This window comes from Atractosteus spatula, chromosome 23 (assembly GCF_055471065.1).
Source record: "Atractosteus spatula isolate fAtrSpa1 chromosome 23, fAtrSpa1.hap1, whole genome shotgun sequence".
Taxonomy (NCBI): domain Eukaryota; kingdom Metazoa; phylum Chordata; class Actinopteri; order Semionotiformes; family Lepisosteidae; genus Atractosteus; species Atractosteus spatula.
Genome location: NC_142728.1, coordinates 8,264,915 through 8,284,172, shown reverse-complemented (window position 1 = coordinate 8,284,172; position 19,258 = coordinate 8,264,915). Strand labels below are relative to the sequence as shown.

Genomic DNA, 19,258 nt, shown 5'->3' with positions numbered 1-19,258 from the left:
CTTCCAGGAACAGTGCAGCTTTATGGATGTGTTTATTCTAGGAAAAGGGTAAAGATGATTTGCTTTCGATTGCGCGTGTTGGTTCAAAATTTATTTTAAGACAGTTCAAAATAAGGTACCTGTAGTCTCAGACACATTATATCATTTTACAATCAGCCCTGTGAAAAGTCAATTCCTGATCCCTTGATGCTGCCTTTGGTATGTGGAAGCTGTGATGTCAGGATTTGGACTCTCCTACGTACTAAACAAGATGAATGGAATTGTAAGTGTGTCCTCCCATCCACTTGCTTCACTTGTCTGGTAATCTAGTACATTATCATTCAGCTTGTCCATATTATTGAACTTTGCTTTCAAAACCATTGATCTTCTGCATCTAACTCTTATAGGCCATTCAATCTGCGAATAACGTGTCAATTTCCTCACTGAAGATTGTCATGCTTTAAATTATTACGACTATGAATATTTCCTCTGCTATTAGTTTAGAATGGAAGATTGAGGCTGAGACTTCCTTTTGTATTAAAATTCTAGCAATTATCACAAAAGAGGACCAGAAAAAATGTAAATTATATATATACCTGTTACAAAAAAAAAAGAAAATGCTTACCCATGCTTAAATTACAGGGATCTGGAGCTAGAATGGAAAAAACAAGCACTTAATTTTAAATAATTCCTAATAATTGATTAAGAAATTATTTTTAGTAATGGTTTCTCACAAAATGTTTGTATCCGATTTGTTCATTATGTGTAAGTTTATTAACCCCTTTCCAAAAAACTACTGCTAGTTTATTATACGGAATGTACAATTTCACAACGTTTTTGCTTCCTTTGGTTTCTTTTTCCCATTGTAGAGTATTTCTTCAAGAGCTAAAAAACCCGAAATGGCGGCAGTTGTGTTCTGGTATTAATTAAAGTAAAGATAAATGATAGACAGTACTGGAAGGCCTTGCCTCCTGCGATCAAGTTCAGACTACTTTAGTACAGACTCAATACAATCAATACAATACAATACATATTTAGGAACACAAGCAGTGCTGCCTGCAGGAATGATGTTATATAAGAACATCTGTCAAAAGTCTACAGATTAGGGCAGAGTTTAATTTCGGTTAATTGTCTATAAATGAACTTCTAATTAATCAAAGGAATGGACAGGTACAACAAATACATTTATTGAATTACAATCAACTATTAAGATGAACCCAGATAAGTCGTGGATTATTTTCACCTAGGTGGTTTAGGTACTGTTAGCCATTACAAATCCACACTTTAATAGAGCCCTTAAGAAGATTGATGCGATCAATAAGACAGCCATGGCAAAAGCACTTACCATCTAGTAGTACTACCCCAGCATCTGTAGCTATTAGTAAGGACTGACCCCAGGAGTCACTGCAGACAATTTCATATGAAAAGTTACTGCAGAATGACTGGGATTCCCAAGGCTAAGGATACGCAAAACACAAAGAATTAGTATGCAAGGAAAAAAAAATGGGTAGTTCTAATGCATTAAAATGGAAATATTTTCAAAACACTCCTCCATGAGGTAGGGTACAGTATTATAGCATCTAAACAGTGTTTTTTTTAAGACTTTGACCTAGTTTGTGCCATGAAACAACTGTTTTCCTTTGCCAGCATATAATAAATCCAAAGTTTCAAGAACAAAATGGGTGGCCAGCCTCTCTCTGCACAGCTCAAACATTTTTGTGTTTCTCGGATACTGTAGCGACTCTCTGCTCTGTCTGAGACAATTTATTTTTATGTGACTTGCATGCGCTTATCAGTTTTTATTTCTTGTTTATCATATTAGTTCTATATGGTTTGTAATAAAATATGTTTTATTTTATAATGTATATAAAAATATATTTTAGAGGGTCGTTATCAATTAGATATCTAGGAAAAACCCAATACCTTTTGTACAGTACATGCCTCATAAAGAGCAAAATAACATAATGAAACAGATGCTGTAACAACATCGAAAGTGTTGGAAAAAAAGCTTTTGCACCAGTATTATGAGGCATAGAGGTCACCACAAAGGCATTTTATTTGCACTTTGAATACCACAGAATATATGTGTTTAAGGGCATGTAACAGGTGCACCTTTAATTTATTCAGGAAGATGCCAATAAAAGGCCCTTATGTTCAGAGTGTGTTGCAAATCCTTTAGTATATGCTCTGCTCACGACATGAATGCAAAAATGTTGACGGTGCTGCATTACTTACAGTCTGTACTCAACCATTGTTGTACATTCCAGCAAGCTCCATAAGAGTTTCATTTGCACTACAGCAACAGACATTTGTTTTCTGTGTTGCAAATACTTGCCGGGAAGACATTTTTCTAATGTAATAATGCCAACATTTTGATCTTGATTTGATTGTGGTTTCTGTGTCTGTAATGCAACACCCACAGTAGTGTAAAGACACGTCACCTGGAGGAGAGTTCAAGGCAGAATGAGTCACTAATGACATTTATATGGTTTGAACCGAGCCTAGTGCACATGGACAAGCCACTGTGTCTTGCAACAAACATTTATATAGTAACTATTGAAAAAAGGATGCTGTCATTGTGACACACTTTATTTAGGTTAATATGCCTCTAACTTCTTAACTTCTTCCTTATATAACAAAATTTAAAGAGAACACCAAGTCAATACCTAACAAAATCTTTTCTCATAAAATGAAGTGTATCTTTTGCATAGTTTAATGAGTTTTAATGACCGGGGAAAGACAACACACCACATCTTGGAGCTGATGGTGATGTATTATGCACACCAACGCAGTAATACTGCAGTTAGCGTATGTATACACATTGTTACCTTATCGGACTTTATTCTGCATCCTAGAATTCTATGGTTTGGGAATTCCCAAGCTGTAGTTCTGGAAGGCTGAACACATGTTTGAAATCTGCACTGACAGCCAAGATAAACTATATGTGGTGAATGTGCTCATTTTTTTATGCATGTATAACAAAAAACCTCATGTTAAATAAGACTAAATCCAAATCCATCTTCAGAACAAAAAATATTCACTTGTTATGTCAAAGAAAGCACAGTGCACTATCACTGACAGTGTGAGCTGCAAAGCCCTTAGAACTTCAGAACTCTTCTTGAGGCTGTAAGAAATAGTAGTACTTTCTACTCACTTCTTTCCTACATAACCCTGTAGTAACCAAACTGGTGGGAGCATCGCCTCTCACTATTGTCTTCAGCTTCAGTGCCTTTAAAAGAAGAGATTATTGTGAACCTGTTTTGGAACACAGTTTATACAGTGCTTTTTACAAAAGCTTTCTGGTCATTGTTTAATATTATGATATTAATCCTTCAAATATCTCAAGTTGATGATTCGAAGAAATCTGTATAATGTGACCACTGATGAAGATCAGAGACAACAGGTAAATCAGCATCCTTAGAAATATCTTATAAGATATTTTCTCAACGTAGTGCAGGATAAACTAATTTGTCATTACTGCACTGCAAATAAAAGCTCTTCCATTAACTGTTAAAATATTTCATTACGGTCATTTATGTACAGCAAATTAAACAAACTGAGAGTTTATAAGCTCTGTTTTTTCATTAAGCCTACGTCCTTAATTAGACAGTAAGCATTCCACACCGAATTAACATAGCGTCCTAAATAAGATTTACTTGGATGTCAAATTTAAAGTTTTATTTTGTACACTTTTCTGCAAAACAGTTGCATTGGAATTGTGGTAATAAAAAGTGGATCCCTGACCTAACATTACTAGCAAACTGCTCAGCTTTGCAACATTTTCTCTAATATTGAGAGCTACAGATAACATTATACTCGTCAATTAATTTATCACCTGATTCAAAAAGGTCAGACCTAGTAGTGTTGAATCCTTGATCAAAATATCTAAGACATAAGCAATTCAATTTGAAGTACTTTGCATCAGCAGCATTTACTGTAACTGTCATTACGAGGCCAAACCTTGTTCTTGGTGAAAAGCTTAGGAGTCTAGCTAGATGCTATTCTGAAATAATTGTTCAAGTCACTTGTCTCACCTGACCTATCCTGACAAACTCTGCTTGTCGCGCCTCCTCTTTTTTCCTGGCAGACTTGGGAGATTCTGGCAGAACATCACTGAACGATCTTCTATTCAGCATGTTCTGAGGGGGAGAAGATAAACATTACCCAGGAATAGCAGACAGTATACAACCTCTTCATTTTCTTGCTCATACAAACTCTGAAGCAGGGCATTGTTTGAAGTGTGGATATGTTTTACACCATTTTAGGAGTAACTTAAGATGACACACAAAAAAGCTGGGCTATGACAATTTTAGTTCAGGTGGGTAGGTGCGTCAGGATGCGTAGGCTGCAAAGGAACAAGTAATAGGTTTATTCCATACTGAAAAGAGAAGAAAGGAAACACCCGAAGAAGAAGAAAGAGACAGAGAAGAAGCCTCACACCCAAAGAAGGCTCCACAGCCAAAACGTTGTGTTTTCTTTCTTCTCTTTTCAGCATGGAATAAACCTATTGCCTACTTCTGCTGCGACCCACTATGCCTTCCTCTAAATCTTGTTCTTGATCTCTTCATTGTTCCTTCTCTTCCTCCCTGGGCTACATGCCCCCCTCTCTTACTAAACCAGCATTCTGTCTCTTCACAGCGATCTGTTCCAAGACCAGGGTTTCTAACCACCTCCTATTCCTTTACAGATGTCGTTGTTATAATATAATTCCTAAAGGATTTTGCCTGAAATTTAACACTTTTTCCTTTGACTCTGACACCACCAAGAGCAGCACTCAGAGACGTCTACAACAATTTTTGAGGAAACTAATGAACTTCTACCATTTTCTCCCTCAAACGACTCTTTTGGACAGCAACATCAAAGAAACTAAGGAAATTTTACAGATTACGGCTCAACAGCATCTTCTGTTTATCACAAACCTCATCAGATCTCTCAACTCCAAACTCTACCAGTTCCTCACTTCAGAGCAGGACAAAAAAACATCATCTTCTACAAAAAAAAAACATCAACATCCCTACTACCTTCAGCAATCCTAACCTTGTTGTTACTCTACCTTTCGACTTCTCCCTTTCACGGTCCGAGTGAGCTCACACCCCCAAAAGGCTGTTGTGTTTCCTTTCTTCTCTTTTCAGCATGGAACCTATTACTTGTTCCTATAACAATTTTATTGCATCTCACTAAATGCAACAGCCCCATAGTGAGACTTTGTTTTAGAGAAGATGCATCATGGACAATGAAGATTTGTTGAATCGATCAAATTTGTAGCGTCACTATTTTTTGCCTGAGATGTGATAGAAATCCCATAGCTGTTCTATGGACTTAATGAAATCCAGTGATTACCTTATGTAAGTCAGGAATGAGGTCCTGATAGAGAGATCGGATAAGCATGTCCAAGGTCCGCTGACGTTTCTGAGCAAATGTTGGGGTCTCCAGGGTAGCTTTCTCACCGTTAATTACTGCAAAACAATAGGATCAAGTCTGTCAGAAACCAGCAGCCCCAAGTAAAATTCACAATCCAATTGCATCTGCTTAAAGAACAGGTTTATTATCCTCAGTGGTCAGATGTATGAGCAACATTTTTACCTAATAAGACTGGATTAACAGCTGCAGTTAACAGTTCTGAAAAAATATCAATCACAATAACCGAAAACAAAATGTTTTCATTTCTGCCTTCTATATAGAAAGAAAATGCATGTGTCGTATTAAATAAAGTAGACATCAAACCAATTGACAAACAATTTGTTTTATTTTTGCATTTGACTAGATGTGGGCTAAGTGACTTTCTGGAACACGGAAAGCCAAGAAATGCAACAGTCTACCATGTATTTCATATTAATTGACCACATTCCATTAGGAATTATTACCTCCCTTCCATTAGCTTAGCTTGATCTTGTGTTGCTATAAAACTGCAACGAAAAAAATAATAAATCAGCATGGCTACTAGAAAGTAAAAGCCCTTACATTTCACTAACAAAAAGTCCCTGAATTCCTGATGATCTGTAAACACTGGCGGGGAAGGAAGAGGAGGACCAAACAGTGGAACACTTTCCTCTGAAAATATCTTCAACCTGGACACAGTCAGAAACATGAAATTAGCTGGGAGAGACGCACCAATAATTATACTGAGCAGCAATGTCTCTGCACTACGAAAATGAACACATGCTGTATGAAACACAGAATTACCTATAGCTGTCATTCTGGCTGTTGTATCTAACTAAGGCAAAAATATCTATTGTTTCTGTTAAGGAACTTGAAATGATTATGTAACCAAAATTAGTACTTGACAACCAGGATATGAATTTGTCACATCAATTTTATATTTCATACGAATGCACTCTGAATCTTAATAATTCATTTTGAAAAAATGTCAACTCAATACGTTCGGTAACAAACTTGCTGTATCGTTGTGATATGCAGGGGTTTTTTTCAGTGCCACACAGGTGGGAAGTCTGCAGGCAGAGCTCTTTTTCAAAAAGGATACGTGTGAAATGGGATCGGATCATTGACGGCTTAAACGATGGCGACATGTCGTCTCCTTCTTGGAACACTATCGTGACAATGTCATTTCCAATGTGTCGCTTTCTCTCAACCTGCATGTGCAGAGAAACCAGAGTGACACCCACAAAATAAAATGACAGACACTGATGTTTTCCCTCCCACCCCTCCAGACGTGAAAAACACAAGAGCCTGCTATCCCCTGGTCAGATCGTCATTCGATTATTAACATGGATAAGAAAAATACTGTATATGTGTTAGATTCTAAATGGTCTAATTTTCCTGATTGTGATGCAGAAGAATCACACAGATTTGTAATATGCTGTTTTAATGCTTAGAAAATATAAGTGTCAAAAAACCTACAAAAAACAAGACAAACAGCACAAACAAAATCAGCTCAGCAATCGGTACATGTAACTATCAGCTGTCTAAATACGTCTGACAGTTGGATAACCTTGTATTTAACATTCTGTAGAGATGAATATGCCCTGAGGTACTAAAAGTGTTTACTACTGCATATTCTGTGTGGGAAACAATGTAGGGGAAATGGTAGTATTTTTGGAAAATTATGGCTTTTGGGAGTTATTAAAAGATATATTTCAGAAGGTAGAAATGTACAGTATCAATGGGTGAGGACCAGACGAGTTCAACAAAGCTCTTTTTATAATACCACTGTTTGGGAATCCCATTTACTTCTTGAAAGAGACTATTTATTGACTGTACTCTTGGCTCAGGAGAATAGTCAAGGGAAATGGCTAAGAGGCTCTGATACATGGTTTTGTACTTTAGAAAATCAGTATGTGTTGGCAAGCAGTCAGAAAAGGTTTAAGGTTTTTTTTTTAGCAAATAAGTGCTTAAACCATTTTAGCCATCTGAGTTAGAAAATCCTCAGATATAAATAATTTCAAACATTTATTTTTGTTTGAAATGCTGCATGAATTTACAGCCAGATTGGTGATTCTACTAGACTTTCTGACTTGACAACCCACACATAAATAATTTTTTCCTAAGGTAACATTTTATTTTTTCCTCAAAAATATCTAAACGGATTTCCACAATGTACAGTACACTCAACTATACATGGTAAGTAAATGAATCAAATATTTTCCCTAAGTTATGTTAGTATTTGTGTTAGTATACTGTATGTGCCTGAGATATTACATGGAAATTTACAATCTACAAATGCGCTAACATCATTCCAAATCATATTTACTTATCAGAATAGATGGTTCTCCATTTGAATCAAATGGACAATTTTCAGCTCCATCTGAACATGAAAACAGCAAGCTCTTATTAACAAGAATGAGCAAATTTTTAGCAACCATGTAAAGAATTAACCCATGTAATTTTCCATCCTAATTCCAATAGAAGAAATAGAAATGTAGTTTATTAATGTTTAAATGTCTCAAACTGTGTGGCTGTATTGAATTCTGGACACCTTCCAGTCATTTTTCTGCACTAACAATCGGGAGTATTCAAGTGCACTTCTCTGGCTTTAGAAAGCTGACCTTGGGCACAAAGGCATTGAGAATTCTGTGAAGTGTGAAGAGAAGCATAACTACAGATCTAAATGTGGTTAAATTCCAAACCTCGTCCACACTTCTATTGGAAGACTTCATGATCTAATGAAGAGCACTCAGAGAGCTATTTGCAGGGATTCTTTAAGTACAGAAAGGAGATTTACTTTCACATATTTGCAATGACAGCTGTAGTGCAATTGTTTAGTGGGCTGAAGAACAAGTCCCAGACTTACCTGTTGCTTGTTTTCTTTAGAATATGGCAGCATTGTGGACACATGGAACATGAGCTCATGTCCTTGGTACACTGTGTATATAGAGTTAATTCCAGTAGTGTCATCTGTGGATAGATTCATCATTAAAAGACTGTTTCCCCATACTGTACATACTTGTTGTACTGTATGTCTATACATACTGTATGACATTGACATTTGTCTGCCTGCATAGGACTTTCAGTTGGTATCATATACCAGAGACAATGAAATTCAAGCTCACTTTTCGTGTCCAGCCCTCCTCTGTAGCCTGCCCAGCCTCGCAACGTGATTGTGTCCCCAAGGAGGTTTAAAAACTTCTCAAAGCTTTCACTTCCACTTTCTGGTCAGAGAATAAAAAAAATACAGAGGAAACTGTCAATCTAAAAAGTTTTCCTCAACATTCACATAACAGCATGTCTGATTTTCCCATTTGGATAATCGGGTTTGCTCTACTTTTGAAGATTTGTCAAAAAATGGGTGTACAGTTGGCCATCAGCTCAACTGACATCTATGACTCTGGTACCAGCCTGGGGTAAATGAGGACAGGCTTTCCTTTGAAAGGTGCACACTAGTGTAGAAATCTGACTGTGGCCTGGGGTCATTACTCCTGACCCGGCTGCAGTGCGTTTTAAACGGACACCACCTGTTGAAAGTGACATCCCAGGTATAACTGAAAGGTGGGGATAACATTATCAGGAATAGCCACCATGCCATAATTGGATGATTGGTCACTCATAAACACCCATTTGTCCATTTGTGGTAATAACATTCTGTAGGGTGACCATGGCTGTACCTGGACTATAAAACTCTCTTTAACACTGCTGCAGTTCAGGGCACTGTGGGGGTAAGCACCTAGTGTGTGTCTTCTCCCAGTGTTCTCCAGAAATGGCCATTTTTGTCACAAATTAAACTAATCTCAAACCTTTTCAGGTCTGTGCGATGGCTCCTTGCATCCTTACACAAGGCAGAGCCATCTGCAGTTTTGTACACTTCAAGAGTCACAGAGTTAACATTGACTGGAGGAGTGTTGTGACTCTTGCTTACAGCAGTTTGCAGGTGTCTGCTGTGGATTAAGCTGAAGATACACTTTAGCAAAACCCAACCCCACCCTGGTGGCACTCAGTTAATTTTGTGTTTGTGCCACGGGTGATGCCATTCACAGTGAGCTAACTGTGTGGCCCAGAATGGAACTGGACCATAGGAGTTAATCTACGCTCCACATACTGTACAGGGCTTTATTAGTTGAAATGTCACTTGCTGCACTATTATAATGAATATTCAAACAAACAAGGGCTAAGGAACTGCAGATCTGATGTCTCTGAAAACATTGTAAATCAGGCGTCAGCATTTGTTCTACATACTGTATATACATCTGAATTATATTTCAAAGTCAGGTATTCTGTCCCACTGCTCATATCATCATTAACAAGGACTATAATGGGAACAACACTTACCATTGCTAAACATTTCATCGTCAGTGAGCTGTCCATCTTTGGCATACAGAACACCAAATTTAAAGTTTACCGATCCCTACAAAGACAATTTTAATTGTTTAAAGAAAACTGATGAAAGCTGCTACTAAAAAGAACTGGTGTACCAACTGCACTATTTTGGGTGTTTGGGAAATAAAGAGAAATCCAACCTTTACAATTATCTATGAATTCATGGGTACTGTACCAGTAACAAAAATATCTCAATGTGCTCTGGTGGCTGTTGAAAAGAATCTTTAAACAATGGTCATGATTCAAGTTTAGGGAAATTATTTTTTTTTTAGCTACATGGAATAAACATTATAGTAATGACACATTTTCTTCTTTTTTATTTAATTGTATTATGTTTGTTCTTTTTGCAAGGTGTGACAAAATATACTGACTTATACTTCACTCACTGAAACCATTTTAATACACTTATAAAAAGTATGTAAAATTACCTCTTGTTCTTCTAAAACCAGAAGATCCTATAAAGAAAAGTGCCATCATTTATTACTTTAAATGAGAGTTATTTACATTTTCATATTCTTTACAACAAGAGTGTTTAGTGTGCATGACAGAATGATACTGATATCATTCTAAATAGTGCTTAAACAGTTTACTGTATACTTTAAGAATCCACATCAAAATCCTGAAGACATTAGTTGAATAATGTTACAGGTCTATGAATTTACTTTCTAAATAAACTATGGGCTGATATTTGCACCCATACTATAGGTAGTTAAGCACAATTTTAGATTACATTGCATTTTTTAAATTTAATATATGCTGTGATATCATTTAGTTTTTCTTGACAAAAAAGCAAAAGAGATAGTTCACCTTCTGGATCTCTGGGTTGAGAATTTCTCTGGGGCCCTTTTCAAATCTGTCAAGGTTCATGGCACTGGAAAGTAAATTAAAAGTTGAAATAATGTTCAGCTCTGTTATGCAGGGCTGCAAAGGGGCTAGTAATGACAAGCTCTCTGTCTCTCTGTAGTTAAGGATAGTTAGGCAACGTCTTTTTCAAGTTTACTGCCTATACACTGTCAATCCATTATTGTAGAATAATTCCAGAAATGAACCACAGTCAAGAGCACTTGACTGTCAATGTTTGTTTACAATGAACCTTTCTTACTGTGAATATTATAAATTATATAAAACCCCAAAGCATTTCCATAGTTATCAGATTATTTTCCATGAGTGTCCTCTGGTAGTTCTTTAGTGAATTTAAGTTCAGTAAAGCTATTAGTGAATTAAATAAAATGCATATTAAACTCAACTGATGTATCTATTTATTTTTATTCGTTTGTGTAGAGATGTTTTAAGAAGATGAGATACTTAACATATATAAGGCTTCCTTTTTAGCTCCATCAGCTAATTCCTGAAATTGATATTGCATGTTAATTGGGCAACACCCCAAACCTAAATGAGGTTAGTGGTTTATCGGCATATATGCACAAAATATTGAAGGGAGCACTGTGGTTCAGATATGCCTGGCAGAAAGATGAACTAGTCAGCACTCACAAATAGGTATTTTGTGTATTTATACTGAACCTGAGCAGAGAGTTCTAATTCCTTCATGAAACAACAAAATACTTGCCTTAAAATAGACTTCACCGATAGTGTTTTTGTTGGGCTGTAAGGAAGACATATCTTCAGGGTTCCCTGCAGGAGATCAAACAGAAGCATTACTGTGAAACGCTTCTTTGCAGTAAAAATAGCCCTGGTGTGAGTGTGTGCATGCTTGTATCTATATGCACTCTGTATGTGATGGACTGGTCACTCATTCAGGGTGTATACTGTGTAGCGACAAGGCCTATTATTTCACTTACAATTAAGTGCTATTAAAGACTTCTAATAACCCTTGTATGCCTTGACCAAGTAGCTTGTGCCTGTCTCTAAAAGCAGAAGAATGTGGCTAAAGCTTATCTCTGATAAGAGATATTATAAAGCTGTATTAATGCTGTACATTTAATGATATAGAGTTCCAGCAAGTCTCCAGGCTGTTTCTTCCCAAAACCAAAGATCAAAGGTTACCCAAAGGAAGATCTACCAAGTGGTGATCTGTAGGGTGGGTACCAAAACTATACCTTAAAGCATCTCAGCAAATCACCAACTTGTGGATTTCATACTTCAAAAGCAAGAACCCAACACATTTTTGCCAGCTAACTCATTGACTTGAAATCTGTGCACAGACAGTTTTTAAAGACCGAAGTCAGCAAGGCACTACTTTGAGAGCTGTCTAAGCCCCAAAGCAAGGGAAACGCTCTTTTTCTTTTCTCTGTCTGCACAGGGACCCTCCCAGCACAGAGAATGCAAGTCGGATCATGAACCAATCCAGACCAGCTCTGTTTTACCAGTGCAAAGTTCAACTCATCAAGAATATGAGGAAACAGATTCTTTGAGTAAAACTTCATTATTCACATCATAATTCTCGAGAGTTGAACTATTACTCCAAACTCATGTTTGATGTTTAGTTCATGATAGTAAATGCATATTTACTTTTGTGTGAGAATATAAATGTGATTTGGTTATACGAGATTGATAAAACCTAAGAGCTTGACTGTAGCACATTACAGTCGAAGCATATTTCAACTCTGAAGTTATTAACTCTGATAGTGGTTAATAACTGAGTGAACAATCAGTTTTCATATCACAGCACATTGTTTCACAGATACTGTATACTCTATTACATTTGTTGTTGGTTATGCGTGCTTTGGTTATATCTATAAATTGTATATTGTGTATTTAGAATCAGCGTGTGAGACTGTCAATTATGTTATGTTTAATTAGTTCCTAAAAGTAATCAAGTACTCTTTATCTGATACAGAAAATTAAAACCCCCATCTCCTACAACTGACTTGCACCTGTTGCTTGCTGCGATAGGCTCCTGCTCCTCTGTTACCCTGTAATGGGTAAAGCAGTTAGAGAATGGATGGATGTCTTTATAGAAAACAGTTGTGCAAACAAGTCATCAGGTTTCACTAGATACTGCTGTAATTCTCAATTATATCATTTTTAGCAGAGGACCATGATTACAACTCTGTATGAGAACTATAACTATGGTAAGCAGTAGCCAAATTTATGAATGACACTGAACTTGAGAGCTTATTGGTTCCTAAGTTTTACAATTGTATTGAAGATTTGTATGGGTAAACATTTTTTTGGGAATGGTTATTTTACATCATTACACAGGATAAAGTGCTAACCGAGATTGTTCATTTGATGAAGTTCTGTTGGCAAATGTTATAAGATGTGTACAATCTAAAAAATGATCTAAATATTATCTTTATCTTTTTGCTTTGCTCCCAGTCTTTAAGTAATGTGTAAATGTGTTGCCAGTGTCATTTTAGAATCAACCAGTCTAATCACAATTAATTCTAATCACATTTTTAAAATACTTTTTACCAAAGTTTGAACAAGATAATCAATATAGAGTGGTACAGTGATATCAGTGTTTTCTATGGAGCAGGCCAGCGATATCAGTACTTTCTTAACAAAATAATGAAATAACGAATAACGAAACATCTTGCATTCCCAGGTCTCCTATTGAGGGAACAATGCTGTTTCAAAACCCTCAAAGCACTCCAACTGTTTTAACCTCCTGATTTGTACTAGACCAGATTTTCTAAATATTATCAAGAAATAAATTATTCAATATAGCATGCATAAGAGAATATAACTGACTGTGACAAAAACTGATTCTTCTTATTTTATAAGTTTAATCTATCATAGAATTCTTATTGCATTCATTTAAATATAAGAAGAAAGACAAAGTGTTTGTAGGTATGTTAAAAGAAAAGAACCTTAGACATACAATATGAAGTATTAAACACATTCCTGGTAGAAAATCATTATTTTCACCTGCAGCATAGTTGTCCAATACAGTGTAAATGATGCAAAATTAGTGTTGAAAAATGTTGTGTTGTATAGTGAAACAGTGTTGTGTGAAAAATTCCTAAGTGTAATTATTTTAACTTTTATTGAAGTCCTAGGTATAAACTAATTTAATTTGGGTTTTTTTCTGTTGTTGTTTTATAGAGTGTTTCAACAAACTGCCTATTAATCATAATTCCCCAGTAGCAAAGTGTTTTGAATCTATAGGCTGATTACCATAGTGTCTCACAGAGACTCCACATGGGGCTATTCTTAATGCTGTGGCTACGAAAATCAGTACACATGTAGCCTTTTGATTAACACAAACAAAGCCTGCATTTCCATAATAATATAAGTAATTAGTGCAAGATTAATGCATAATTGTGAATATGGAATGCACATGAAATCAGGCCAGTCCAGTTTAAAGGACCATTCAGACATACAGATTGTTATTCTTCATTTTAATTCTCTGAAGTGTCTTGCAGGTGAACAGCTGACCTCTCAATTAAAAGAAGCTTTACATTCAAGAGGCCTCAAAAGTTGTTTGACATTTGTTTTTTGCGATAATTTGCAATAAATTGACCTTAAGTAATATACTATATAATATGGCATATTTAGATTTCAGAAGATGTTTGATTAAGTTCCACATAAAAGGTTAATTCTAAAGCTGAAAGCTACAGGAACTAAAGGTAATATACAGTGCGTACTGTAAATGGATTGGAAAATGCTAAGGAAACAGTGAAAAGTGATAAGGGGAGAAGACTCTGATTGGAGTTATATATTTAGTTGAGTCACATGAATCTATATTAGGATTGTTGCTACTATTAATTTATATTAATATTTTTGACTCCGGCATAGACCTGTAAAGTTTGCAGAAGAGATGAAAAAGCAAACACTATAGAAGCAGGAAAGGAAATGCAAAAAATTCAAGACTGTGTAGCCCAATTAATATTACATTGAGAAGTGCAAGGTAAAACATTTAGGTAGTACAGATGTACAGTACTGTTTTGAAATAGGAGGCAGTAGACTACAAAAAAGCCCCGGGAGTTGATTTATGATTGTCTTCTTCCGGACAATGTAGAGAAGCAAGTACAAAGGCAACAAAAATAAGATTTCCTAAGAAGCGAAAAATGTTCCATACAAGCAATTAATATCAGGGTTAACAATGCAGTAAACAGACTCATTTACAATACTGTGTAAAGTTTTTGTGAGTCTTCTATAAGGACACCCCTGCTTTAGAAATTGTTCAAAGAAAAAAAACCAAACTTATCCTACATGAAATGTTATACCCAGTTAGGTTTCAGCTATTCTTGACCTCAGGAGACCAAGGGCTTGATACAATTTATGAAAATCCTGAAAGGTGTGGACAATGCCAACACAACAGGTAACCTTATGCTCATTGGTGAAGCAAGAACGCAAGAGCCCAGCTGGATGTAATGAAAGAGTGTATTTAGGACTGAGAACGGGAGCACTTTTACACAAAGTGTTGGGCGTCAGCAACAAATTGAAAAACCATGAGGTTTGAAGCTGAGTCTCCAGAAACTTTGAAGTAGTGATGCATGATATCCTTGGATCAATAAACTACTAAGCGACTGAATAAAGGCATTGGGTTGAACGACCCCCACTTGTTTCTAACCTTTTTATGTTCGTTTCTGCATAATAGCACTCCAGTAGTCTAAAATTCAGCCATATCTCATTTAAACTGGGTCACACAGTGGATTATTCAAAGTGAATGCTTGAATTTTTTTTTCATTTCTACCTTAAAAGCAAAGCTAACTATGTAATTGATTAGCAGCTGATTCAAACAAATGGGTAGACTCACTTTATTTGATTTTTTTTTTAGAAAATGCAAAGTGTTTTATAGGTGTGAAAATATTTTGTAAGATTAAATATTAGCCCTGGTTATGTTTCTTTACAGAAAAGGAGAAGCTAGCAATCTATACATCCCATAAAAAATGGAAATGTCCTTGTACACGGCTGATGTACGACCAGTATTCAGTAAGATACAAGTTTCTAGCCCATTGTACTGGGAAATTTGTAAGTAAAGGGACAAATCTACATCATTAAAGACACTAAAACTAGATAATCACAATTGGTAGCAAGAAAAAGGAATAATGTGTTCTATATTAGACATGTAGGGTAACCTGCTAAATATCAAGCTGCATAGTAGTACAGCAGATGACAATGAAATATTGCTCAACTGATGTAATCTGAAAAGAGGAAATTAAATAATGGCACAAGCACAATTTGTATAATGCAGGGTTTGCTGCTAATTGAACATAAGGACCATGCAAAATCACATTTTGTCTTCACAAAGCCTATAGCTGGAGGAGGTTAAATCACACCTCTTTAAAATAAAAACCACGGCCTACCAATATATCAACAGGGATCTTTTTTGTCCTGTGCAGCATTTTAAGCAACAGCTTCGCCTTACACTTTCATCTGAACACCAACAGCAAGCTTTGCGCTATTTATTTCCTAGTCGTATTTACATTTCAGGCATCCTTCGTGTTTTCACACCATTTCGGAAGCTATTTGGAGCGCTTTCACAGGGCTTCCCCCGCACACTGCCTGGGAGATGCAGTAGTGAAAATGAAAGAGGTCTCATGTAGAGATTAAATCCATTTTTATTTCTTTAATGAAGGAAAACAAATATCGAAACTCCTCATTCCTTTCAAAAAACAATCCATTGGATGTAGGTGATCTTTACGGCTTTTCTTTGATTTTTTATTTCTGTTACTCCTCCTTCCGCGGGATAAAGCCATTGACACTCTGAGAGTCAGGCATCTTTAGCAAGAACTGACAGATACAAGAAACTGACTGCTGTCTCAGCTGCTCAGCAGTAGATCAGCTGCATAGAGTGGGATCTTATCCTTGCAAAGTAGAAGGTTGATGTACCAGCCTGATATTTAGCCACCACATTGAACAAACCGCCCCAGTGGCTTTTAAAACGCAAGCCCTCTGCTGTTGGCTGCAGCACTGATGTCAGGTGATGTTTTTTTCTCCTCCACTGATGGGAAAGTATGAGCTATGAAGCTGCTGACACAACGTCAGACACAAACATGCATGCCCACACCTAAACAACGCACAGGTTGACACACGAGATGATCTGTCTCTGACAGAATTCCTGGTCTGTAAAGCTTCTTGCGTTTCTCTCAATTACACAAGGGGTTATTGACAGAATCATGTAGAATAATGTAGGCTGTATTTTGTTTCATTTCCCCAGGGGAAATAACCTGATACTTGGCATGTGTGAATAAAATAGTCAGTGCCTTCAGTTCTGTGATGGTAGTGTTTAACTACAGCCTTTTCATAAGCTTCACTGGATTTTTACAGAGGTCCCTTACAGACTTTTTTTAAAATAAAAAAAAATGTTTTGGAGCTCACTGTGAATAATCAGATGGCTCATGAAGAATGGAGGTAAAATGTTAGAAAGATGGGTGAAACAAACAGTGCTTAAAATGATGAATAATTAAAAATCTGAGCTTATCAAATATGAAGAAGGTGCACTTTCAAACATGACTGAGAATCAGGGAATTAAACTTTTTACTGAGATGTCAACATTTTTAAAAATGAAGGCAAAGTGCGTAAAATCTAACCACGATAAATATTCCAGAACGTCTAAGTCAAATTATGCAGATTCAAACTCTAACTGTACACTATTGTATTGTGCAACTCGGGAACTGGATTGACTGAATTATTTTTGGACACGTCAGTTTTACGGCACCCTTTTTATGTCACTGAAAACGAGAAAAAAAACAACCAACAAAACAAAGAAAATCAAAGAACACAATGTGCAATCCAGCACAAGTGCTTGATGCTGTGAGTCACTGCTCCCCTAAGGAAAAGTGCCCTCTTATTCACTGCACACAGCTGGGGAGCCCCCAGGACACTTACCGCCTTCCTCCACAGAATGGCACGGTACTGTGGGACTCTCTGGTTGTTCTGGTCCGAGAGAACTACAGACAAGTAGAAAGGATTCTTGTCTGCATCTGTGCCAACATAGTTCTGATGCACTGCAAGGCAAAAAAAACAAAAAGCCTTAAAGAATGTAATAATGTAAAGTAATGCCTGTCTTGCAAAGGTTGATGACCTGACTGTCAAAATAATAGTTTCTTTTAACCCTCTCACTTAACCCTGTATTATGAAAAATAATGAAAGTTATAAAGAGATAACAAGATGAACAATGCTTCCACACAAGACAAGTTTTGGACGTTGTTTGAAATTGTTTCAAACATCTTTGTCTGTGTCACGTTTAGGTCATGTTTATGTGTCTATGCAGTTCAAGTTACAGTAAAATTCATTGCTAATGACTTGTCAATGTGTTCATACTTAATTTTGATAGTTTACTAGAACACTTAGATGCATTTGTATAATTCTGCTTAAGCTTTGTACAAACGTCAGTACAGTATATTTTTCTTGATTTTATTTAGGTCCTAGATTGCCCAGCAAGTGAGGCTTAACTCTGCACTTCTTTCTAGTTCAAATCTGGATTAGGTCACTGGTCAGGGCATAGTGAGAACTCTCAATGAGTGACGCACACTCTCCAAAGTTGTGCGGCAAAGTCGAACTGGCATAGATATCTTTTACTTGGCCACAGACCCCTGTTACACTGACACGAGGGCAGTAGCGGTGAAGCCAACTTGATTAACACATTGGGAGACTGTAATAAGACAGCTAGCAACTTGCTGTACTGTATATATATGTAATTATTGTATACAGTATACTGTACAGGTATAGAAATATTTTGTGATCAAAAATGCAACTTTGGAAAAATGAGCTAAAAACACAAATCCAGTATTGATATCCTGTTTCACAGACAATTTAGGTCTTTTTAAATTCATGGTAAGAATAAACTGTGCATATGGCTTATCCTTTTACTTTTTATGTGAAAAATGTCTTTTTGCGATTCTGGGGTAAATACCAGGACTGTAGAACTCATACTGTATATATAAAGTGATTTATTTAATAGAAAAACCCTTTAAAGTGTTATTTATCCTTTAAAGGATATTTTTGGTATTCTTTCAGATACTTCTTGATCTATTGTTGCACATTCATTTTGGAGAAGCAGCTGGCTGTTATCACAAAGAAAAGGGAAGCTCAGTGACCTTCAATGTAGTTTGAAAGACAACAGAAAGATTTCAAATTGGATTTCTACAGAAACCCGAACCAGAATCAGATTAACATTAAGACTTAACAATTCTAGTCTGTATATTCAAAGCATTCGTCCTTATTTTTTCAATTAGCTTAACTTAATGTCCGCCTTACCTACCTGAGGTCTAAATGCACCACAACAGTGCCTTGTGCTGAGTTAGGGATAATGCATTTTTAACGATCTTCATCATTAGGCTTAGCACGGCCTGATTTATTACTATGTTGACATGATTATTACAAAGGCGAGCCAGCCAAATTTTAATTGTGTTAGCTCTAGGGAGCAGGACTGCAAAGCTCCTAGCTATTCCACTCAAATTAGATATGAATGTCATATAACATTTAGCTCTTACCAGGATGGGGGTTCTGGAAGACAATTTGGGAAATGCTACATTACGTACAGTATGTTTCAGATATTTCACTTCCTGTTTTGACACCTAAACAGCTGGAGTTTGACCAGTGCAGGTCTGCGGTGATGTTTCGGCAAAACAGGGATTTCTTACAGATGAATATGATG

At 36.4% G+C, this 19,258-nt stretch overlaps 1 protein-coding gene across 1 annotated transcript in view; it reads right to left on the bottom strand.

Moving 5' to 3' along the window:
• Window positions 1-19,258, bottom strand: part of garnl3 (GTPase activating Rap/RanGAP domain like 3) — a 141,102-nt gene that overhangs the window by 34,239 nt on the left and 87,605 nt on the right. The window contains exons 5-19 of the mRNA XM_088940390.1: window positions 17,488-17,606; window positions 11,315-11,379; window positions 10,555-10,618; window positions 10,176-10,202; window positions 9,700-9,775; window positions 8,487-8,585; window positions 8,228-8,331; window positions 6,461-6,569; window positions 6,163-6,208; window positions 5,941-6,047; window positions 5,320-5,435; window positions 4,014-4,118; window positions 3,134-3,208; window positions 1,325-1,436; window positions 605-631 (exon numbers count right to left, since the gene is read on the bottom strand). Coding sequence (XP_088796516.1) covers window positions 605-631; window positions 1,325-1,436; window positions 3,134-3,208; window positions 4,014-4,118; window positions 5,320-5,435; window positions 5,941-6,047; window positions 6,163-6,208; window positions 6,461-6,569; window positions 8,228-8,331; window positions 8,487-8,585; window positions 9,700-9,775; window positions 10,176-10,202; window positions 10,555-10,618; window positions 11,315-11,379; window positions 17,488-17,606 — 1,251 coding nt within the window. The remainder of the gene's footprint in view (window positions 1-604; window positions 632-1,324; window positions 1,437-3,133; window positions 3,209-4,013; window positions 4,119-5,319; window positions 5,436-5,940; window positions 6,048-6,162; window positions 6,209-6,460; window positions 6,570-8,227; window positions 8,332-8,486; window positions 8,586-9,699; window positions 9,776-10,175; window positions 10,203-10,554; window positions 10,619-11,314; window positions 11,380-17,487; window positions 17,607-19,258) is intronic.